At 39.6% G+C, this 25,647-nt stretch overlaps 1 protein-coding gene across 1 annotated transcript in view; it reads right to left on the bottom strand.

Moving 5' to 3' along the window:
- Window positions 1-25,647, bottom strand: part of LOC116506170 — a 112,979-nt gene that overhangs the window by 6,599 nt on the left and 80,733 nt on the right. The window contains exons 13-21 of the mRNA XM_032213822.1: window positions 23,738-23,859; window positions 22,223-22,352; window positions 20,268-20,316; window positions 18,926-19,030; window positions 15,747-15,866; window positions 12,632-12,725; window positions 10,307-10,394; window positions 6,709-6,848; window positions 4,648-4,800 (exon numbers count right to left, since the gene is read on the bottom strand). Coding sequence (XP_032069713.1) covers window positions 4,648-4,800; window positions 6,709-6,848; window positions 10,307-10,394; window positions 12,632-12,725; window positions 15,747-15,866; window positions 18,926-19,030; window positions 20,268-20,316; window positions 22,223-22,352; window positions 23,738-23,859 — 1,001 coding nt within the window. The remainder of the gene's footprint in view (window positions 1-4,647; window positions 4,801-6,708; window positions 6,849-10,306; window positions 10,395-12,631; window positions 12,726-15,746; window positions 15,867-18,925; window positions 19,031-20,267; window positions 20,317-22,222; window positions 22,353-23,737; window positions 23,860-25,647) is intronic.

Below are 25,647 nucleotides of genomic sequence, written 5' to 3'. Positions count from 1 at the left end.
AGAATGACATCATCCTAAAAAGAAAGCAGATGCTTAGCTGATACAGCTGCACTTGGAAAGAAAAGATGGATGGTACCCCATTAGTGCAATAATTTGGAATGCAATCTAAGAAGTTGCTTGTAGTCATGTAAATTGGTTGGTTGCAAGTAGTCTAAATTTAAGTACCAGAGTTAGTGAAACTATTCATCTGTGCAAGTCAAGTGAGGGCAATTCAATGACTGGTTCAAATGCTAGACTAAAACATTTAAGAACGTGAAACATGATGATCATTTACTTCCTACTAATGACTTTGTGCCAATTGGCTGTGACATCTGTCACCCCACTGATCGTCAGGGTTGATTCAGCTGATCTGGCTGGCTAGGCGGGTGTCACCTCCTTCCTCCCTCACTGCTCCATGTGCGTCCCTCCCAAAGCTGCGTGCTCGGTGCAAGAGGATGACCATCCCAGATAGAAGGAGTGTAGCGATCGTCGGTCAAGGGTATATGATAGGAATAGGAATAGGAATAAGTTTATTTATAGGCCGCCCTTTTCCCTGAGGGGACTCAGGGCGGCTAACAACTTATAGGGAGGGGATACAAACAGTAACATATAACATAACACATAATTAAAAAATAAACAACATTCATTCAACATTCGGGTGGGGGCGGATCAAATCTTTACCCCCAGGCCTGGCGGGATAGCCAGCTCTTGAGGGCTGCGCGGAAGGTCTGAAGGGTGGTGAGGGTACGAATCTCCACGGGGAGATCGTTCCAGAGGGTCGGAGCTGCTACAGAAAAGGCTCTCCTCCGCGTAGTGGCCAGCCGGCACTGGCTGGCAGATGGCACTCGGAGGAGGCCTAATCTATGAGATCTAATCGGTCTCGAGGAGGTAATTGGCAGGAGGCGGTCTCTCAAGTATGATAGTTGCATTCCCCTGCTAGAACCTCTAAACAAGCTCAAGGTTATACTATTAGCTCTCCTTCCCATTACAACTTCTTCCCTATTATGAATGAATGAAACTAATCAATATGCTCCCATTTTGTCACTAGATAGGTAACATGGCTAGTGCTTCCAGTACCCCTATTTCATCAATCCAACATTCATTGCCAACATTAATCAGGGAGGTGAACTAATAGACTGGTCTACAAATTTTGGAAAATTATTGACCTCCAAGATAAAATGGGTTAATTTTACATATTTTGATTAGATGAAGTAGAAAACATGTGATAAAGGTTGGCTAAGGTTTTCAAGATACCGTATTTTTCGGAGTATAAGACGCACCAAGGTTTTGAAGAGGCAAATTAAAAAAAAAAGGTTTTTGCACTCTGCAAACCTCCCCAAAACAGCCCATTTTTCATGAAAATGAGCCCTTCCCCCCCCCCCCAAAGGCATGAATTGGCTTTTACCGGGCTTGCAGAGTGCTCCTGGAGGGTGCCCCTAAAAAAACGAGCAAAAAACAGCCAGTTTTTCGCAAAAACGGGACCATTTTTTGTCAAAATAAATTGCATGCATAGCCTTTAGGAGGCTTATAGAGTACTCCTGGGGGCTGGGGTGGGGGCAAAATTGAGCAAAAACCGGCTTGTTTTTCGCTCATTTCTGCCCTTTCCAGCCCCCAGCAGCACTCTGAAAGCTTTCTGCAGACTCTGCATGGCCATTGTGGTGAAGGGGGAGGGGCTTTGGCAGGCAATAAATGCTGCATTCAGTGTTAAGACGCACCCAGATTTTCAGCCTCTTTTTTGAGGGAAAAGGGTGCGTTTTATACTCCAAAAATATGGTAATTCACAATAAAGACTTATACACAGGTGAGTATATTTGCCTACAGGGGAGGGAGGTGTCTAATGATCATGAAGCCCCCTAACTTCTTGACAAAGTACAGTAGAACAATGAAAATTGTTCTAAAGCGCCACTGGAGGGCCAGTAAATCTGAGTCAGACCGAGCACTGATGAGAGCCTTTATCAGAGCCTATCTCGTGGCAATACGGGCGGCGAAATGCTCGCATTTTGCCGCCCTTATTGCATCCGCTGAATTGCGCCCAGCCACCTTGTTTAGAATAACCCGCTCCCTCTTGAAAGGGAGGGATGCGGATGACCCTTTACAAGGTAGAGCTGAGGAATTTGTTCAGTATTTAACGGATTAAGTTGCTTGAATTCGGACAGAGCTGGACTCCAATTGCACGGTACCAGCCAAGGTACCAGGGGAAGGTCTTGAGTATACTTTATGGATTGAGTTTCAACTTGCTTCTCCTGAGGAAGTGGACAAGGCCATGGGAGCGGTGAGTGCCTCCACTTGTATACTGGACCCATGCCCCTCCTGGCTGGTCTCGACCAGCAGGGAGGTGACACGTGGCTGGATCCGGACGATAGTTAACACCTCTCTCCGGGAGGGAATCTTCCCGCCCCTCCTAAAGGATGCAGTGGTGAGACCCCTCCTGAAGAAACTGTCTCTGGACCCAGCCATTTTGAGCAACTATCGTCCAGTCTCCAACCTGCTCTTTGTTGGGAAAGTGGTGGCCTCTCAACTCTGACGGTCCTTGGATGAAACCGATTATCTAGATTCCTATCAGTCGGGTTTCAGGCCTGGTTACAGCATGGAAACTGCTTTGGTTGCGCTGATCGATGATCTCTGGCGAGCCAGGGATAGGGGTCACCCCTCTATCCTTGTGCTCCTTGACCTCTCAGCGGCCTTCGATACCATCGACCATGGTATCCTTCTGCAACGGTTGCGAGAGGTGGGAGTGGGAGGCACCGTTCTTCGGTGTTTCTCCTCCTACCTCTCGGACAGGTCGCAGTCGGTGTTGGTCGGAGGGCAGAGGTCGACCCCAAGGCCCCTCAATTATGTGGTGCTGCAGGGCTCGGTCCTGTCCCCCCTCCTATTTAACATCTACATGAAGCCGCTGGGTGAGATCATACGCCGGCACGGGATTAAGTACCATCAATACGCGGACGATACGCAGCTGTATCTGTCTGCCCCGTGCCAACTCAGCGAAGCTGTAGAAGTGATGTGCCAGTGCCTGGAGGCTGTTAGGGTCTGGATGGGAGCAAACAAGTTGGCACTCAATCCAGACAAGACCGAGTGGCTTCTGATGTTCCCTCCCAAAGATTGGCCAACTATTCCATCTCTCAGGCTGGGGGGTGAAATTATACGCCCCTCAGAGAGGGTCCACAATTTGGGAGTCCTCCTGGATCCCCAGCTGACTTTAGAACACCATTTGTCAGCTGTGACCAGGGGGACCTTTGCCCAGGTTCGCCTGGTGCACCAATTGCGACCCTACCTGGATCGGGAGGCCCTTCAGACAGTCACTCACGCCCTTGTGACCTCAAGACTGGATTACTGTAACACGCTCTACAAGGGGCTGCCCTTAAAGAGTGTTCGAAGACTTCAGTTAGTCCAGAATGCAGCCGCGTGAGCGATGTGGGTGCACCCAGGTACACCCACGTCACACCTATCCTCCGCGAGCTGCACTGGCTACCCATTAGTCTCTGGACCCGCTTCAAGGTGCTGGTCGTTACCTATAAAGCCCTACATGGCATCGGACCTGGGTACCTGAGAGACCGCCTCCTGCCGATTATCTCCCATAGACCGATTAGATCTCACAGGTTAGGTCTCCTCCGGATTCTATCTGCCAGCCAATGTCAGCTGGCGACTCCCCTGGGGAGAGCCTTCTCTGTTGCAGCTCCAGCCCTCTGGAATTACCTCCCCGTGGAGATCCGGACCCTTACTACCCTCCGGCCTTCTGCAAAGCCACAAAGTCCTGGCTGCTCCAGCAGGCCGGGGGGCTTGTGAAACATCCAGCCCCACGGAAATTGTGAATGTTGCATTTTTAAAGTGTTGTCTTTGTCTATTTATCCCCCTTCCCTTGTCTTTTGTGAGCCGCCCGGAGTCCTTCAGGAGTGGGCGGCATACAAGACAAATAAACTAAAAAAAAAAAAACCTAAAAAAACTAAAAATGGTACCACATGGAAGTGTATAAATTTATCTTCACTTTGAGAACAGCAAGGCAGATAACTATGAAAAACTCCTGGAAATTTTGCTTTGGTCAAACATTGGTTCAAACATGCCACTGAAAATTCACTTCTTACACTCGCATTTGGACTATTTCCCTTTGAACTGTGAGGCAGTGAGTGAATAGGATGGGGAGAGATTCCACCAGAATATCGCAGCATAGAGAAAAGATACCAAGGGAAATGGAGTCCGTCGATGCTTGCCGATTACTGCTGGACTCTCCCCAGGGATGATTTTACTGCAGTTTACAAGACAAAAGCCAAAAACTTCTGTTTAGATACTAAATAAATACGGAACCTTGTTGTTTAATCTGATGTTAGAGTTTGTCAGTTTTTCGTGCAAAAAGCATGAAACTGTTACATGAAAAACCAATAAATGACTGAAAAGTTAGGTTATTGGTATCAATAAAAAACATAGATTTGTGATGGTTGGTGTGACACCATTCTCATGGTTACATCACATTTTGCAGAAAAGATATGAAGCATCATCGCACATCCCTCTTGTAATTTTTGAATTATTTTGATGGAATTTTAATCTGAAGCTGCATCTTGGAAACTGAAGCCAATTAATACTCAGGACTTAATTTCCTTTATTGGTGACCCAATTCTGGTAAAAAAAATAAGCTACTTTCATTTCTGAGGCTTTCTCCTTCTAGACCAGTGATACCTGAGTGGACTCCTGCTCGAATTTTAAGCTGGGTCTCAGGCTTATGTGGAATCTTAAACGTTTTGCACACCAAAACAAGCTCCAGAGCCATGCTTGCAATTTCACTTGCATGATGAATGCCATTCTCTCTTGGCACTCCTGATACTACCATGTCTGAAAATGAGAATAAGTACATAAAAGGGGTAAATTATAATTAACTTTCATATCACAGTTGCAATTTCACACATACATATAAATGGAACACAATGTGTACAACAGTCCTTAGCATCAGGCAGCATTAAACGGCATTATCATAGTCTCTATCAAAAATCAATAGTAAAACTAAAGCATTTATTTATAAAAACTACCATGTTTTTCTGAAACTAAAACAGGGTCTCATTTTCTTTTGACCCCTGAAATAAGCACTTGGCCTTATTTTGGGGGAGGTTTTATTATTTTTGAGGTGCAGGAGGCCTCTTAACCTTGGCTGGTTCAGCAGATCCAGAGATGGCCGTAAGTTCTGTCTCTGTTTCTGGCACACTCTTGCCAGTCCTAGCATCGCTGGGACTGCCACTCTTTTTGCAACCGCCACTAAGAGAAGATAGCTAGGATTTACAGGAGCAGCTTCCGCGAGGCTGTTCCATGTAGATGGTAGGTGCATGCAGGGCACATGGGGCATGTCCCCCCCCCAGGAAAACCGGCTGCGCATGCATTTAAATATTTTTGGGAGAGGGCTTATTTTTGGGAGAGGGCTTATTTTTTGGGAGAGGGCTTATTTTAGCACATGCGCTAAAATATAACAATTTTTGGCATGATTAAACACTCATTATGGTAGGGAAATCATGAATGGAAATGGACAGATTTTTAAGTATTTAAAGTTTGAAAAATAATCCTAAAATACTGCCCTATAAACCTTCAGAAAAACATACCAGATTTGTGCATGCTTATACACAAAACACCTCCAGGAAAGCAAAATCTTCAGATTACTGAATTAGAGCAGCCATCTTTAAGAGGTTTTCACCTCCTATAGAGTTAGCCAAACACAAAGGTTCTTTAACCAAACACTAGCAAGGCTAGATGTATCTATCTCATCTTGCGCTGTATTAATATTTTAAATAGTTACATCTCAAATCTGCCAATCTCTCATTACATTAAAATGATTTATTAAAATACAGATATCAAGCTGTTTTATGACCCAAATAATTCTAAAATATCTAAAAAAAAACAAAAGAGCTTCTTAAACTGTGTAAAAGTCAAAGCCAGTTTTGATGTGTATTTTCATTATCCGAACCTGAATGATGGCACCATTTGTGAAATGCATTGTAAACATTCAAAGTACTTTCTTTGCATTCATTAGTTGGATCTAGTTTATGGTAATGAAGTTAGTCTTTATTAGCATAATCCCAGCAATTTCACTGAGTCTATTTGAAATAACTATGCCTAATTCCATAGTGATGCTTCAAGTTGATTCTGTTAAATTGCTGGGATTTATGTTAATTCATAACATAAATGAGTATTGCAATTCATCATAACAGAAAGACATCAGCTGTATGACATACACCAATGTCCTGCCCCTAGTGACTTGTGTTATTCTGCACGTCATTCTTAATCTATTCTCCCATGCCTAGCATTGATTGACCCATTCATTTTCATGGCTGTAAACCATCCCTATGACAGCTGTCTTAATCCCAAAATCCTCTGGCTTTTAGTTAAGCTTAGATGCAAAATAATCTGAAGAAATCCCTGAATTCTCCTCAGGAACAACCCATCCTGAGAACACTCTATTGGAAAATGTAACCTCCACATGGCTGCGAGAACAACTGAAAACCACAATTCATTCACCTTACATATAGTAAATAACTATTAATCCATATTCCTTCAATCATCATCTTTTTTAAAAAAATGAAATGGATCGTTGTTTGCATTTTACTGTATCATGTTAATAATATTAATACAGTAGGTTGCAATTTCCTGTCCTTTAATTTTACTGCCTGGGTTATCAGCTTCTGTTACCTAATAGTAATGTTTAGAACTAAAGACAGTTTGAAAAACAGGGCTATTTATATACTTTTTAAAACTTACAGGCATCTCCTATAGTTTCAACTTTGTAGACATCATAATTATCTATGATTTCATCAAAAGTGGTGTAGAGTTTGTTTAAAAAGTCCACAACCTGGTAAGGTGTACTGGTGCTGGAGAGCTGCGTGAAGCCAACAATGTCACTGGAAAGAAGAAAGAAGCAAGTAAGTCATGGTGTGTCCCATTAGGATTTCAGAATTTTTTGAAATTGACATGAGATTTTCATGACACAAATTCTGATTGCAGAACACGATTTCCTCCTCTACCACCATTAATCATCACTTTTCTCTGTGCGCCTTCAAGTTAGGCCTGGAGACTACAACATATGAAGAATGGCTGCAGGATTTGGGTTTGGCTAGTCTAAAGAAAGGAAGAATTAGGTATGATATGATAGCAGTATTCCAAAATTTGAGGGGCTGTCACAAAGAAGAGGGGGGCAACTTATTCTCCAAAGCACCAGAGGACAGGACAAGAAATAATGGTTGAAAACTGATCAAAGAAGCAACCTGGAATTAAGGAGAAACTTCCTAACAGTAAGGACAATTAACCACTGTAACAGCTTGCCTCCAGAAATTGTGGGCATTCCATCACTGGATGTTTTTAAGAAGAGTCTAGAGACAGTTACTTATCTAAAATGGTATAGGTTTTCCTGTTTGAGCAGGGGGCTGGACTAGGAGACCGCCAAGTTCCCTTCCAGATTCTATTCTATTCTACTCTATTTATTCTGTTCTATTGTTGATTTCCTGGTGATTTTCTAGATTAGTCCCTGCAGTATTCTTGGCACTAACATCAGCACTAATGATGTTATCTTGTTAGGATAGTGTCTGCAAGAAAACAAGCAATCTCAGAGAGCACCAAGGACCTTTCAGCAACATTCCAGAAGTGGTTTGCCATTGCCTGCTTCATAGGGCTGAGAGGCTGGCACAAGGTACCCAGCTAGCTTCACGCCTAAGCTAGGACTAGAAATCGCAGTCCAACAGTTTCTAACCTCCTCAACCACTACATCAAACTGCCTCTCACTGCCACTGCTTTTACCCTATAATAATTGTTTGCCATTTTTCAAACTAAATTGTAAAGAAAAGCATGACCCGCTTATACCAACTGTTAGGCGTTTAGTAGGTATTAATAATGTCAGGGCATCTACAGGAAGAGAAAGTATCATAGATTATGGAATTCAATTTAAGAAATATTATATCCAATGTATGTACTCAGTGTGTACTTTTGGAGGCTGTTGTTGTTTCAAAGCACTTTTGTAGCAGAAAATAAGAAACAGATTATTTCTGGGTTGTGCTTTAGTGTTTCTGTTCTCAATCTCTTTCTTAATAACTTCTAACATTATTACTTTGGACTGTAGTTTGAAGAAGGGCATGTAAGTCAGAAGCCTGCTGGATTGCAGCAGCATGTAAAGTTAACAAAATAAAATACCGCTCTTCTGTTGAAAAAAAAACACCAATCATTTTTGTTGTTTTATAAATTCACTTAGTCTTACAGATTTTTAGTCTGTAAAATGACATTTCTCCAGTGATATGCTAATATACAATATAAATACTTTAATTAGTTGATGAAAGGCAGATAAATTAAATGAAATTTTAATTGGTTGACAATTTTATTTCCCAGTAAGTAACAGTCTAGTCAATAGAGGCTTTTAGCATTTCTGCCATTCCAACTGCTTTGTTGCTACCCACAGACACATGTGTTCAGATTTCATCAGCACCAATTATGTGCACTGTATGAATATACATTTGTACTCCGTACATGTAATTCTGCTTCTACGGTTAATGAGTATATATAGAATTCTAAAATTCATAGGGCCAAGCCCGTATCATTATCTAATTTTATTTCTCGCTAGTCTAATTAAACTGAGTTCTGTTATATAAGCAAAGTTAATTCCTGAAATCCATTCTTAGCCTATCAGACCTTGTTTTGGCTTTACTTTTGATTTCCCAAGTATAGTATTGCCTACTCTAAGCAGTTACACTGAGAGGCTCAGTAGTTTTTAGTTTTGGTTTCGTTACTCATGTATTGCTTGAGTTAATTCCATCCATATCAATTTAAGCATTTTTTAAATTAGGAGTTGAGAATTGAAATTAAAACATGAAGAGGCATATGATTTTAACGCCATATTTTGCATAGCACAAGTAGGTTTAAACTATATTGCCCTAATCCTGTAATGTAGCTACTAAGATTCCAGCAGGTCCCCTAATGTCAAAAGATGCTGTGAATGTTCCTTTTTTTAAGGACAAAAAAAGCCAAAGAGGGAGTGTGAAGGGGAGGCTTTGCTGAATCATTTAAATTTAATTTACAAGAAGATTAGATAACCTCTTATCTATATATTAGGTTTACATCTGTTGGGTATATAAATCTCTCAGAGTTGTTTTCTCAGTTAGGTATAAATCATGCCCATCTGCAGACAAGCAGATGTAAGCATAAATCAGCAGACATTAATCTGCAGAATTTTAATGGACTTGCTTGCTGAACACAGAGATGTACAAGTCAGGCCAGTTTTAAAAAACAGAGGTTTCTCTCGAGAAGAAAAGGAGGGAAGATCAAATAACTGTTACATAAAATACAGTGCAGATTATTTCTCTATAATAATTAGAATAACTTCTTTCTTTATGCTAACATGGCGCTATCTTATTCCAACATCAATAGCTTTAGGAGCATACAATTAAAATAGCAAAGAGAAGAGTTGCTAGAGAATACCCATAGCCACCCTCATTCATTCTATTCAGCCTGTTACTAATCATTCTCATCAAACTACTTTTAATACACAGCTAATGAGCATTTCTCCTCTTTTTCAAAACACAAGAAACACAATCAAGAAAAATAGGGTGGTTTAACTCTTTGGATAGCCCACAATAAGGTTTGTAGGATTCCATGATAACTTGATAGTATTCAATGAGATAGGGGAGGGGAGGACAGGGAGGGGAGAGAGAGATAGAGATGTGAATGTGATCCATTTTCTCACTAGAGTTTTGCTCTTCTTGATGAGAGGTTTGGGGATTGTTTTTTTAAAACTAAGACGTTTTGTGGCCTGAAAAAAAGTGCATATGCCAGGCATAAAGATTTATTTGGAGTAATGAGACTGGTGCCAGTTAGTCAACTCTCCCCTAGAATTGGAGGGTTTGAAAGTGCCTTGTGGGAGCCAATGGGATATCCAAACCAACATATCCTATATATGCACATACTTCATTACATTCCCTCCCCAAAGGATCTTACCTTACTTTTTCCTTTAAAGTGCAGTGTGGAATGAATATGCAGATCATAGTGTAGATAAATAACACACACAAAACAACAACTGTTTCTTTTAATATGGATCATAAAGTATACTCAAGATGGTAGAAGAATATTTTACTCATCATAAGGACAAACAATAGTTGTGTTCCAATTTGTGGGTTTTTTTTTAAAAAAGAGATAAATAGGCATTGTGTTCTTGTATAATAGCTTTTCTAAAGTTCAACATAGTATGCAGTGCTGTAACTATAATATTAATTGTGAGAAGATGTAAATGTCTATTTAACACGTTATTTACAGAACCCCTTCTTTCGAAATTATGCATACACTCCAATTAACTAGCAATTTAAAAGCAATTCTTACTTACCTGAAAAATATAGTGGAATTTACATAACTTTGGGCCTGTGATGGTTTCCCCTGCCTTAAATCATCTGCAACCTGTTTTGGTAACATACCTGTTTTATATAATTAATGCAATTACTATTGCTATCATAACATGGCAATTGAAACATAGAAATACATTCACAGTGGGAAGTCTTATACTTATTTGAAATATGCAACTATCTCATTACAGCAAATAAACTAGGTTCCAATTTACATCAAGAACCTTGAACTAGTTCCTTTATTTAAGTGTTATCAAATGGATATGAAGTGTGCTTTCATTTCTCAGATTTCTAGCTATTAAAAAACCAAAACATCCTAAAATGTGCATACTCCATTTTATTTATTTTTACTACCTGTTTCCTGGATTAAAAACTTACTTGTATATAGTATTTGTCTTTGCTTCTGTAACTATAGCATACTTTAAGATTTAAAAAAAAATCATAAATAGATCATCAATAGCTAAATCTATATACTTCACATCAAAAAATTCCTCCCTTTGCTTCTTTGTACTATGTTCATTTTCCATTCATGTTGTTTGGATCTAGGCTTCCTGAGACAGTAAAAAGCACATGCTTAGTTCCCCAAACCCTCTTTTTATTTATGTTCACTCACAGCCCGTAATGAGTCACACATAGTTTGTAAAGAGTCCGACAGAAGTCTGACAAAGTCTTTTGGGATAAGGCTGATAAGCACCCACCTTTATCTCCCTTGAAATGCTGCCAAAGACTTAATTGGCAATTAGCTTTGCAAGGCCACATGGACCACAGAGTCAAAACGGAGCTTCAGAATGTAAACCGACCAGAACGAACCAAGTTGCTTCCCACAAAGGCTCACTTGCCTTTGCTCCTACTTTATGTCTTATGGGAGGGGCCAATCATCTCCAAGCCTTACTCCAAAGTCGTTCCTTTTGTCTTAACTGTTTTTACCATCTAGCAGCTCTGCACATGCGCGCACTGGGAACAGGTTCCTCCTGTTCCTCTGCCTCGCTGATGTCCGACTCTGGAGGCTCCAGAGGCAGCACCTAACTCCCAGACGGCCCTGGCCCCTCCCTGCCTCTGATGCAGAGCCCTCGTCCAAGCCTTCCCCAGACTCCAGGACTGGCCCATGTTCCTCCCCAACCTCCTCACTGTCCGACTCTGCTGCCAGCTCCTCAGGCCACCGGTGGACCACAACACATATTTACTAGGTTTTGGGCTTTTAGCAGCTGACTCAGTTCAAAATAATTCTTTCAGTGCAGAGTTTTCTTTGCAAGATTTATTTATTGAGATGAAAGGGGGAAGAGTTACCAAAATTTCAGCAACTAAAAATTTCCTGTTGGAAACACCAGTGCTTAGGGGCAGTGACTTTCTTACTTTTTGCTTCTTTTTGTGAACTGGTGAGAATATATTTCTTTTCCTAGATAATGGAGGAAACACTATATGGTAATTAAAAATATTTCTCCTGAAGCATTTTTTCCAGCTATGAACCAATCATTATGGTATGGTTTATTGGACTGCTAGGCGATCAACCTGGTCAGTCCTACAGGAGATCAACCCTGACTGCTCTTTAAAAGGCCAGATCCTGAAGATGATACTCAAATACTTTGGCAACCTAATGAGAAGGAAGGACTCACTGGAGAAGAGCCTAATGCTGGGAAAGATTGAGGGCAAAAGAACAATGGAACAACAGACAATGAGGTGGCTGGATGGAGTTACTGAAGCAGTCGGCATGAGCCTAAATGGACTCCAGGTGATGGTAAAGAACAGGAAGGCCTGGAGGAACATTGTCCATGGGGTGCAATGGGTTGGACACGACTTCGCAACTAACAATAACAAATCATTAGTGAGCAATAATGATTGGTTTATATACTGGAAACAATATATTGAAGCATTAGTTTTCTTTGATGTTTTCACTACAGGCTGAACTCACAACTTATTCTAGTTTACCAATTTAACCGAGTTAATTGTACAACTTTTAAGCAAGGCAAGTAACAAAAACTAAGTGAAAATGGCAAAGGACACTCCCTGGTATATAATTTTGGTGAATCTGAATGAAGATGCTCAAAGAACAAACAAATTTAAGAATGTTTCCAATGAAAGCTTAATAATACATTTACCAGTCCTCTACTTTCAACAAATGCCAGCTTTCATTTGTTTCTTTCCCATTTATTTTCCCTACTTTTACTAACTCACCTTATCTTATGAAATTGTAAAAAGGGAAAGTCAGAATACCTGAATCACTGAGGAAATCTAAAATCTGTTTTAACAGCATATACATCAGTCACTATTTCTCAAAATAAATTGTATTCCTGTTGATGCTGATCACTTACTATACAGCAAACAGTCTGTCTTCTGTTTTTCATATGTTAAATCCTGTGTTCTTTCCGCTACTAATACCTCCAGGTGCTTGCTGTATTTCTCCATCTAGCCAAAATAAAAATGCATTCAACTCAAGCAACTGTGGAGCATATTCAGTGAGAAATAATCAGCTATCTATTCACTGGATTTGCCTCACATTGCCAACAGACTCTGAGAAAATTTTGCACAGCTTTGCCCACGCATCTTCTGCAACAAAACAGAGGTGTGCGACAGAAATCATTTCGATGCCACATGGCAATGATTAAAATGCTTAAAGGGGGCCCACTTATACAGGCAGTCAAGAAATAGTGCTTTAAAGAATACTTAAGCCTTGGCATCCAGCACTAGAAAGTGAGTGTGCTATGAAGTTACATTTCAAGTTGCCTTTTTATGTTCTCATAGACCGCTTAACAAATGCTATACTATTGGAAACATTGTGGAGAAGAAGGAGAAAAGGAACAACTTCCTCCTCACTTTAGCCATTATCATTTTTTAGCACTGGGCAGTTGCTTTGAACAAATAAAATGTCTTGTTGACTGCTAGTAGATCTGGGCTGCAAAGTTTTGGATGACCACTAGGGAGCTGAAAAGAAGCTCAGAAAACTGTTCCGACCTAGGTTTCCCCAAAAAGCAAGAGGCAGAATCCTGGTCCTGACAAAACCCCTTTTATTAAATGAATGTGAATTCCTCTCATTCACATTTAGCAAGACCTGGCAAACTGTCTTTCAAAGGAATACTTATGACTACAAACCTTATCTATCTTGGAAAGCTGCCATTTAAATATTTTCCAAGTGAGGTGCTGTGCAAGGAAAGACTGGTCACAGAGTCTCTGAGATTCATGGACAGATCTTCATACTCCTGAAACGAATCTAATGACCTAACAAACAAATTGTTTCCTGCAAAAGCCCACTTCCCTTTCGCTCCTGGTAGTAGCGGCAGCAGGAGGATCTGCCCACCCACCTGGACGCTTCTGCGCATGTGCAGAAGCGTCACACGCACACACATGCACGAGCAAACCGGTAGTAGAATAAATTGAAACCCACCACTGGGCCAATCACCTTTCACCTGTGACTTTACTCCCAACTCTACCCTGATTTCTGAGTTGTTCTTTTCTTCTGGCAGGTCTGCGCATGCGCACACTGGGAACAGGCTCTAGCTGTTCCTCTGTCTCACTGCTGTCTAGCTCCATAGGCACCTGTTCACTGCCTGACGGCCTTGGCCCCATCTCTGCCTCTATGCAAAGCCTTCATCCGAGCCTTCCCCAGCCTCCAGGAGTGATCCATGCTCCTCCCCAACCACTGGCCGCTGGTGAGCCACAACAAAAACTCTCTTTGGGGCAATCTAGAAGTCACCAGATTTTTTTGCAGCTTAGATCTGATAGCAGCCCTAGTCTTTTTTTCCTCTTCTAGCTCATTCTTAGGAGGAGCTTCCCAAACTCTATCCTTTCCCCACAAATATGATTCAGTCCTGTAAGAGTGCCAAATATGCTACTTCTGATGCAGTCCTTTTCTTGGACAACAGCATCTAGGAATCAGGCTTTTTATTTATTTACAAATGTCTCTGAAAATAAAAGCTTATTCTCTAGAAATTATGAAAGATGGATAATAGAAGGCAATGACTGAGCAATGGGATCCATCAAGAATATCAGCAGTATAAGATGGATGCTTAAATACCTAGCATAATGTAAGCAGAAAGGTACTGTAGCATCACTCTTTACAAAACGAAATGCCTACTGATTTATAGATTGTGGCTATTATAGCTGTAGCTATTATTGTTTTGTTAAATTTAGCCATTTAACAAAACAATCTAACTCTAGATTATAATGGATTGTAAGAATAACCTTGAGGAGGAAGAGGAAAGCCGCAACCAAGAGTTAGATAAAGGAAATCTCATTCCAAAGCAAAAGTGTAATTTGAAAAAAGCATCTTGGACTTGATTTGCTAGAGCAAGGGTCTCCAAACTTGGCAACTTTAAGACTTGTGAACTTCAACTCCCATAATTCCTCAGTCAGCCATGCTAGGGAATTCTGGGAGTTGAAGTCCACAAGTCTTAAAGTTGCCAAGTTTGGAGACCCTTGCTCTAGGTTAAGAGAGGGAAGGGGGAATGACTATGTCACATAAGTCTACTGAGGTGTGCCTGTCACTCTCTCTGCCTCCATGGGCTGGACAAGCTGAAGTTTCTCAGTGGTATTTAAGAGTAGTTTCTTGCAGATTGTGCTGAAGTAATGAGATAACTAAAGCTTAAAGGATTGACTCAAGAGCATCCTAGTTTAGGAAAAATGCAAATGGCACCACAATTAAAACCAAAGGCCCTCTTGGCCACAGCCACCACATGTTCCTCAAGCAGGACCTGAGTCCAAGACTAACAGATAGCACACCACTTTTTAATGGGGAAATCAAAGATTACTCAAATGATCCTAAAGAATATTCATCAAAGTAGAATTTTATTTTTAAGTTTAGTATGCATGATAACTGCATATCCCTCACTACATATCAGCCATAGTAGGAAGATCACTTCAGGAAATTAAGTCTACAGGAAGGTTAATTTTATTGGCAATGGCTATAAAAGCAGAATTTTCCAAGTCTGCTTGTGCTGTGTGTGCTCCTCCTATTCCTTATAGTTCAGTTTGGAATGATTAGCACATATGTGCGAGGGGAACCTTTATTTTTAATGGTTCTTGCATATCCCCATCAAGTAATCTGAGTGATGGCAATACAGGAAAGGGAGTAAGAGAACTGAGAAAACGGAATGAATAGGAGTGACAGATCTCAATTAGGCTTACTTTGAGATGCAGAGGCCAGCTAGTATGAGAGAACTATTAAAGTGGCATAGATGCCACTTTGTTGGAAAATATCAATACGTTGGTAAAAGTTTGAGCACATGCTTCTTGTTATTGCCTTTTCAGTGCATGATAATGGTCATCTCGATATTAGCAATGTTTAACTGAATATGATAGCAATATCACACCTGGAAAGGACCACATTAGGAAAGGTCATTGAACATTGTAATGATGTTAAAATGTATTGAAGGGTTGGAGACTTGGAAGAAAGAAATTTAATATAATTAGAGTAATAACCATGATTCTTACCAAAGTCATCATCATGTCAACTGGACTAACTTTGTTTGGGTTCATTTTACATAACAATTTCTTGACTTGCTCAAAAGTAAGTCTTTGTGATGGATTGCCTTTTCTACATTTTCTGATGAGCTGTCAAAAAATGAAAGAATATAGTATAGTAATTTAGTCATTCCAGCTCAAGATACCTGTCTCTTGATCTTTCCTTTCGATCATTCATCAGATGTCATCCAATTAAGAATGTTGACAAATCCCAGTTTAATTCAACTCCAGAAATAATGTATGTGCAATTCAGCCATGTTTTCCTCAGTTTTAAACACTTCCTGGCTTCTTTACCTGCTTGTAGCTTCCTATACATAAAGCTGAATTTAGCTCTGTCTCTTTTTTTAGAAAAATGTTATGCAGCCCAATCAATCAACTCTGAGTTGCTAACAATCAAATTATAAAACAAACTATAAAGAAAAGTCAACCCTCACAAATCTGAATAACAATAACTAAAATATCTAAATCCCATCTACTTAAATCAAATACCGACTCAGAAAGAAGAGTGTTCATAGCTAAAACCAAGATTCCAGCTTTAGATCTCTTCGGATAAACTAGACATTTGAAAACAAATAGGAACTTCCATTTAGCTCATGAAGGTGATCCCCACCCCTTAAATAAAATTTGGGCAAATCGGGATTGTGATTATGATCCCTGGATTTGACACTACAATTGGCCAATTGTAGGAGGATATATTAAGACCAATAGTGGTGGTTGGCTTTAACCTCCTCCCTGGACAATCCATTTTGATTGGTTGCATCAAAATTGTTATCCAATAAATACAGACACCTTAACTGTATTTCCTTTTATGTCTCATTTCATTCAAAGAACGATGATGATGATGATGATGATGATGATGATGTCTATCTCTTGGATTTTATAACCATAGAGAAGATGGATAATGAATGTTAGCATTTGTTTGCATGTATATTTAATAAGTTATTTAATACATGTTGGGGACTTTTATAGAAGAAAAATGGTCCATTTTTCAGCACCTGGTGTTAGTTTGGCTTTAATTCCTAAGAAATACTTCAGATTAGGCAGGGGAATGAATACAGCAGCTATTTGTGTCTTATTAAAGGAGGTACTGCAGCTATGCAATGTGTCATTAACAGGTGCTGCTTCACAGTTTCAAGTACTCCAAAGCATACTTTTTGGAAACACATTCAAACCACTGCATAGACCTCATATAAGCAGGTCACAGGGGTATCCGTGATCGGTGGGGCTAATTATAAAATATGCATGAGGGTAAAACAACCCTGACCTGCATTACTGGCATCAGGCAGGGGAGATTCAAATGTAAAAGGATGGGATTCGCATCATGGCATCATAATTCTCCACCCAGAATCACTTGCTCAGATGACCGTCCATTAAAATTGAACAAATAAATTCAAATACTATAATTATTTTGACAAACACTCACTTTGATGATAATGCCTATGATTGGTCTTGTTCCCTGTGCCTTTTTATATGTCACATAATTCACCTGAATTATTTTAAACTTCAGTTTTGAAATTGAGACAAACCAGATTGTATGTTATTGCTAATGTTATATAGTATGTATTGAAAATTTGGGTTACTTGCTTCAGCATAATCTAATCAGGAATTATCCTATGGTTACATTAGTAAATTATTTTGGGGCAAGAAATAGCCATACACAAATGCCTGTTTTTTAAATTCATTTGGCTTTTCAAATAGCATCTTCTAATATGAATGAAAATAGACTTTTGACTACTGTTTTTGCTAGCTATTCTGAATGAAATGAATGAGGTGACAAGGAACTCCTGCTAGTATTTTTTTTAAATACTTAATATCCTCAGTTATTTAATGCTTTGAAAATTGGAGAAGTGATTCTGGGAACAAAATATTTAACTCTTCCATGATATTTCTCTGATCTATATAGTGCATAGCTCTTTGTATGTGTGTGTGCAGGGCAGGGCTTCGAAATTTTAGCAAGGGATTTTCTGCCCAGTTACTGGGTGGGCATGGCTATGATGGGCATGGCCTAGTCAGCCTCCTGCACCATAGCAGGGGGGGGGAGATTTTTGCCCTCCCAGTGGTCATGGGGCTTTCCTCAAGCCTCCAGGAGGGTGAATGTCCTCCCCAGGCTCCGGAGGTCCTCTGGAGACCAGAAACGGGCCCATTTCCGGCCTTCCTGAACTTCCAGTAGGCCCGTTTTTTGCCCTCCCCAAGTCTCTGTGCACACCCTGCACTTACCTGCATCCACAACTGGCCGCATGGGGACTCCTGGAAGAGCGGGATGGGGCCAGCCAGGAGTGGGATTTGGGGGTTCTCCGAACTGCACAGAATCTTAGCTAGAGATTCTCCTAAACCCCTGTGAACCCCCAGCAGCCCACCCATGTGTGCCTACAAACACACATATGCACATGCACGCATTCTGGGAGATTCTTTTGGAAAAAAATACATTCTGTAGATACATTACTGTATGGCTGAAATATCAGAGCAGTTGCTTCTAGGGTAATTAAACAAGAAAAAAGAATGAAATTAAAGCATGGTGCAGTGATTCTTCAATGATGAGCAAACATTTGATTTCTTTAAAAAAAAAAGATCCATCCTAAAGACATATTTTTTGGCTCGCTGACAGCTATCTTTTAAATGGAAAAGCCAAAGCTCCATAATTATTAAATATGATTGCAGGACTGACAGATTATAACCAACAGAAGTCTTAAACCTCCAAGGACTGCAAATTAACTACATCATTTGCTGCCTTCTGTTTCTGTGAGACAAGCTGAAATATCAGTTTGTGACAATAATATATATATTTTAAAAAAATATTCATGCCATTCACTGTTCCATGGCATTTAAATGACAAATTGCAAGGACAACATTCGTTAGTTTGTGTTTTTAATACAACTAAAACATTTCATTTCTTCAAAAGGGAATATGCACTGGAACCATTAAAGTTGCCAGCTTTTATAATCAAACTGCGTGCTTCATTTTGTGCTTAACAACAACTTGACTTGTAGATACTGTTAAGTATGGAGGAGTATCGATATCATGAAATAATAATACTCATACTAAGGCATAAATAGCAGGCCCACAGAGTGATTTTTAAGGATATAAATTACAAAGATACAGTAATTCACTCATAATGAAGACAGAAAAGATTTCAAATGTTTCAAATTTACCTCTATATATTCTGTGGCACATGGACAAGCATTTTCAGACTTTTCAGATATTAGTTCTGCCAAAGGGAGGCACAAGGAATATTTTTCTGAATGTGTATCATCCTTCTGCAAAACACAGAGAGTGCTGGTGTTTTTTCACACATAGCTATACACATATAGAAATAGAGAGCTTGGGAACATAGACTATTGCAGTCCGTGATAAGAGCTGTGTTGGCGCAGTGGTTAGAATGCAGTACTACAGGCTTACTCTGCTTACGTTGCCAGGAGTTCGATTCCCTCAATCCTGACCGGCTCAAGGTTGACTCAGCCTTCCATATTTCCAAGGTCGGTAAAATGAGGACCCAGATTACTGGGGACAATATGCTGACTATGTAAACAGCTTAGAGAGGGCTGTAAAGCACACTGTGCTACATAAGCCTACACTGTGGTATATAAGTCTAAGTCTAGATGTTATGTGCACCAGGCCTCTCTTTTGGGAACTGAATGCTTCGGCTATCATTCTTTGCATAGTGAATTTAGCTTTATGCCCCGGCTTGTCAAGGTTTATAGGACGGTAGATGTATGGACTCACCAACTGGGTTTGTTGTAGTTGTTATTGCAACTCTAGACTGGAAACGATACAGCCCTTTTAAGAGGCAGACTTTGCACATGTGAACTAGCATTGCACATTTCAGCCAATGTATGTAAAAAATCTATAGGAAGTTCCTTGCCCATTACTGGTGATCCCAGATCAAATTAAAAGTTACATAATTTTGAAGTGGAATTCTAGATGCTTTAATGAGCCGTGGTGGTGCAGTGGTTAGAATGTAGTACTACAGACTACTTCTGCTGACTGCTGGCTGCAGTTCGGCAGTTCGATTCTCACCGGCTCAAGGTTGCCTTAGCCTTCCATCCTTCTGAGGTGGGTAAAATGAGGAGCCAGATTGTTGGGAGCAATATGCTGACTCTGTAAACTGCCGTAAAGCACTGTGGTATATAAGTCTAAGTGTTATTGCTAGTGGTATTGCATAAATAGAAATCTTCTTAAATAATAAAGGATTTTGCTCTAATTTCTTTGGTTCATGTTTACTTCCTGAGTTGTATAAAGAGGCTTAGTTAGCTTTCTGGGAGTCTACTTTTTCTTTAATGCAGTCCATTAGTTTCATGCAGAGCGGTGGGTTGTGTACATGTGGAATGAATTACATCCTCTGCTTATACTGAACTACTAAAGCTAAAGAGAAAGCAGGTATCAGAAATCCAGTGGATTTACATATTTACCCCCAAAGACCAGCAGTATCTTCAAGGACACCAGTACCAGCAAGACTAACTTTAATGAAGAACCATATTTTATGGAATTTCTTACCAGTGATGGATCACTTCTTGTTGCTATTTCTAAAAGAATGATAGCGTAGCTGTAGGATTGAAGACAAAACATTATAAGATAAGCAGAAGTTATTAAAAAATGGAAAGAAATCAAACAGACTGTAATCTAGCTCAGACTAATCACAGCCAAGTGCTCTGAAAACAATAAAATTTGAACTTCCTTGTTTTCAAAGAGACGGTGCCATATAAATAAGATGAGCTGAATACAGTAGCCTTGTCTCTACATTAGATCTCATTAATGAAGCCTTTTCATCACAATGGATTGCTGCTTTGTCTCCTTTAAATATTTAGTCATCTTCCCTCACATAATTATTTTGGCCTATTAATTTCCCTTAGTAATTATAAACATATTGCAAATTTTTATTTGCAATACACTGATATTATTTCATAGAATCAATGTAAGAAGATATGCAGAATTACAGAGAATTGATTAGAAATAGGCCACGGGTATGTCGCATCTCCGATTATCCAGCAGGAGAATTCAAGTTCTCTGCATAATTTTTCTTTATAGAAAGATATACCTAAATGTATTTACGTTTTGTGCACTACTAAAAAAGGACCAAACAATGTAGGCTTCAGAAAATTAATAATCACATCCCAATGTCTAAATGAGTATTTAAAACATGCCAGAGACTCATACAAACTGTATTCTTTTCAGATAAGGATCAGACCTGGATATGGAATGGAAATGGCACTGGCCGTCTTTTGAAGGTCTGAAAGTTGCACAGACGTTAAAATTGCTGAGGTCTTAAAGTTGCTGAAATTGAGAACCAATGATCTAGAGCCATGATGGTGAACCTATGGCAACGCGTGTTATCTTCCCTGAGTCTTAGCACCTGGGCAGCATAAGGACTCAGGGAAGATGACTCAGGGAAAGTGTGACAGGCCAAAGACCCAAAAGAAAAGATGGCTGCAGGCCTGACAGCGTGCCTCCCACCAGCCAGCTGGTCTTCAAATCTCTGCCATGCATGCGTGGGGGGCATGCATGGGGGATACGTGCTCATGCAAGGGGGGGTGCATGCATGGGGGCCACACGTTCACTGCATTTTGGTGGTTCAGACATGTGTGTTCACTTGCGCTTTGGAAAAGGTTAGCTATCACTGGTCTATGGTATTAAAAGTGTAGCCTACTACAATAAGCACTTCATTCCCTCTATTCCAGAATCTGAATGTATGTTTACTATTTTTTTAAAAAAATTTCCATATTCACTGAATCAGTTAAAAACACATAAATGGTACATATACATCCACATTTTCTAAAAGATTTACCTTGCAGCAAGTAGAGGCTGTATCAGCTTATTTTAGGGATTCACTGACAAACATACCTCCACAGCTGCCCTGCTGATTCATCTTCTCGGTGATGAAATAGGATCAGGCAAGGCTTAGATACAGTGGAGCCTTATTTGCAGAATATGGAGTCTTAAGAAATGCCCCAGCATCTCCAAACACTTAGGAAATGTGTGACGTGACTAAGAGCTTAGATGGAGCTCAGAATGTTTGAGAATGGCTTATTGATTGGTCAGCAGATGAAATGGTAAAGGTAATTTTATGATTATCCTTCCACACTAAAACATTCTAAAAATATTGACAATCTAACTTCCAGAGCTCTGCACTCCTCTGCAGAAGTCATCCTATATTTGTGGGAGGCAATACAGATAGTAGGAGAGCAACAAAATGAGCATATTTCCTTTGCATATTTGATGCACTGATTGCAACTGAAAGGGGGCTTTAGTTTCCTAAAACATCACATATGGCATATTCAGTATATTACACATTGAAAAGAAAATAATATTTTGAACTTCTTACCTATCTACAAAACAAATAACCATCACAGAAATGTAGAGATGTGTATGCTCATTCAATAAAAAGAATAAAGTATATAAATATTTATAGATACAGGGAGGTAACCATCCATAAGTGAATTTATTGTCCTCACCTATATACATCTGCAGCAGGGGTTGGTTCAAAGTTTGGCATGGAATGAGCTTCGGGAGCCAAATATACTGGATGGGCAATACTGGAATTCATCCCTGAATCCTCTTTTCTGTAGGATTGCAAACCATAGTCTGCCACAAAGAAAAGGAACAAAGAGATTCTCTTTCCCTTGAGGTTTTGCAATCTGTTTTAATCTAGAACCATCTAAACATGCAAATCAGTACAAGGGCATTTTCCAATTTCCGAATACAAATGAATTTCTCTGCAATTTTCTCAGCTAATTTTGGATACAGAAAAAAAATCCTTCAGACAAGAGACTATTCATGTTGTTTTACCTCCAGGATCAGTATTTAGCATGCAAATTCAGCAGGTTCTGACCAGTTCTGGAGAACCCGTAGCAGAAATTTTGAGTAGTTCAGGGGACCATCAAATACCACCTCTGACTGGCCCCGCCCCCATTTATTCTCTGCCTCCCGAGTCCCAGCTGATTGGAAGAAAATGGGGATTTTGCAGTATCCTTTCCCTGCCACACCCACCAATCCATGACCACCATGCCATGCCATGCCATGTCCACCAAGCCACACCCACAGAACAGATAGTTAAAAATTTTGAATCCCACCACTGATGCAAAGTTTTACTGTGGCTAACTTCAGAATGAATTTGAGAGCTGTTTTTTGAGAAGGTGTTGAAAAATATCACTGATAAATATCAAGTGACACTTGGAACTGGTCTCATTTATTTATAGAAGCATAGAGCCAAATCTGATTGATAAGGTTATCGTGCCTGGAAGAAGGGACGCATTTGAAACAAAAACGGGGCCAGCCCATCAAAGCTGCAGACAGGTCTCCACGTACTTCCAGCTGAATTCTAGCAACATAGAACTGATTGCCTGAATATATATTGATAGGCAAATCTGCCTTCTTTTGAAAACCTTTCTCAGACTTCCAGGGAAGAAATAGTGAGCGGAAGATGATTCCCAATAACTGCAGCAGTATGAAGAGCTTGGGAGTAGAATCAGCTCTTTGTAATTCCTCTCCTGAGCAAGGAGAGGACTTGAGAATACCCACAAGTGCTCCAGAGAGCTGCTCCTCAAAGAGCTCATTTGTTGCATTGGGAGAGAAGATGATACATTACTACAATGGTTTATGTCTGCTGCGACAATCAGTTTTAAAATATTTTTTTCTTATTTTACTATATTCTTACTTTCTTTTCTATTTTTCTTTCCATTTTTTTTATTTCCTGCACCTTCATTTTTCATTGTATTTTTAGTTTTTATTGCAGCAATTGTAATTTTAGTAAAATTACTTAAAAATCCCTTTTCAAACAATATTAACCCAAAATTACCAAGTAGACTCCATGATCAACTGAAGACTTGAATCTGAGTCTCCCTAGTCATCAAAATTCCTCTCTGGTAACCCTAAGGCTGTCATTTGATGTAAAAAAAATTGTCCTGTAGTATCTAATTTAGTCTCCTAATACTTAAGTGAAAATACTTTTTATCTTCTTCTCTTCTTACCTGAAATCTTACAGACCCAGCGATCATCAATAACACAGTTCTTTGATTTCAGTTGTCCATGATAAATTCGATGATGGTGAAGATATGCCATTCCTTGGGCAATATCAGTGGCAAAAGAAAGTCTAAACAGAGGATGGAGCAATGGTTAGCATTACTATACATAGAAGGAGGAGGAGGAGGAGGAGGAGGAGGAGGAGGAGGAGGAGGAGGAGGAGGAGGAGGAGGAGGAGGAGGAGGAGGGGGAGGAGGAGATGATAAGTTTTAAAAGAACTCAATAGAACAAACAGGGAAGTGTTCAATGATATTTGACCTACACCCTACAATATTATCTCCTACACTAATAATAAAGAGCCATGGGAGAAACATTCATTCATATTGTTCATTTCTCTCTTTCACACACACAAATGGATCTTCTCTTTCTAATGACAGCAATAGCATTTTAGACATAAGTGTTAAACTATATGGAGATAAACCTGCAGATTATTGCAATTCTTAAATATAGTAACCTTAGCTAAATTTAATCATTTTGTATATAAAAAGTTAAATAGTTTTTGAGTGGAGAATAATTATCTCCATATTTTATTAAGGTAACTGAAACAAATCAATACTGTGGTTGCATGAAAAGGAATGAGTATGTATTGTAATTCTAAAGACATTTGCTTAATGGTAACCTTCTGCCCACTGAGTTTTGATCAACATTTGTTTGTTTGTGTTCCACCTTTATTATTTTACAAATAATTCAAGGCAGCGAATATATCCCACAAACACTCTTCCTCTTACTTTCTTCACAACAACAACCCTGTGAGGTGAGGTGAGCTGAGAGTGACTAAGAGTCACCCAACTAGCTTTCATGGCTGAGGCAAGACTTGAACTTGTGGTCTCTCACTTTTTAGTCTGGTGCCTTAACCACTACACTAAACTGAACATTCCTGTAAATAGAGGAGTATGGGGTTGGAACCTAATGAATAAAATGACTAGTATGAAATCACAGTGTTCAGTGCTATATAATATTTCTGGAAAATGCCGATACATGGTATTATTTATATTAACATAATAGAAGCTGGATATGAAGTCTGATATCTGTCAGCAAAGGTAGTTTTCTGTATCTTTTTACAGCCCAGATATGGTAGCCCTACAAAATCAAAGATATATAAAGAGGTAAAAATGTTTTATGAATGTCTAAGATAGAGAGCTTGGATTCTGAGTAAAATCTTAGCCATTGTGCAACCTTATTTTGGAATGACTAAGGTGAAAAAAATGTCTTGGGTTTCTAGATAATATAGTTCTAAAGAAGCAGTCAAAGAAAACTGGGTTTGAGGTCAGAACAAGAAGTTATTTTTATAACAGCAACCTTCCCTAACCTGATTTTCGTGTGGAAGTAATTTGCAGTCCAATACATATAGCAGAAAACTAGATTAAATAAGACTGTACTAGACTGAGAGCTAATAATGAGATATTTATCTTCTGAACTGGCTACTTAGAATTTATTTATTTCATTTATTTAGTTTGTCACTCATGAACAAGATAACAGGAATAAGAATAAACATGAATAAGAACACAGGAAATGGGTACAAATAAATGGGGACAGTAGGACAGGAATGTTAGGCACGCTGGTGCGCTTATGCACGGCCCTACTCTAAGAATCTTAGGTATTAGTGTGGATAAGCTACTGTGTCTTCAAACTCAGAGCACAGTCCTATCTCCATGAAAAGCTTGATCTTTGTCAGTCACGCTCCAGACTTTCCTTCTGAGCAAGATGAGAGTAAGTTTCTGGTTTAGCTATGATGGATGTAACAAATTAACAATGTGGTCTCACATAACAGACCAAACCAATAGGCAATACTCATGATTATAGGTTTCTAAGTAATGTAGTTAGCAGTAATAATTAATACACAGAATATAATATTCTA

Source organism: Thamnophis elegans, chromosome 3 (assembly GCF_009769535.1).
Source record: "Thamnophis elegans isolate rThaEle1 chromosome 3, rThaEle1.pri, whole genome shotgun sequence".
NCBI lineage: Eukaryota > Metazoa > Chordata > Lepidosauria > Squamata > Colubridae > Thamnophis > Thamnophis elegans.
This window is presented reverse-complemented; position numbering and strand designations above follow the sequence as displayed.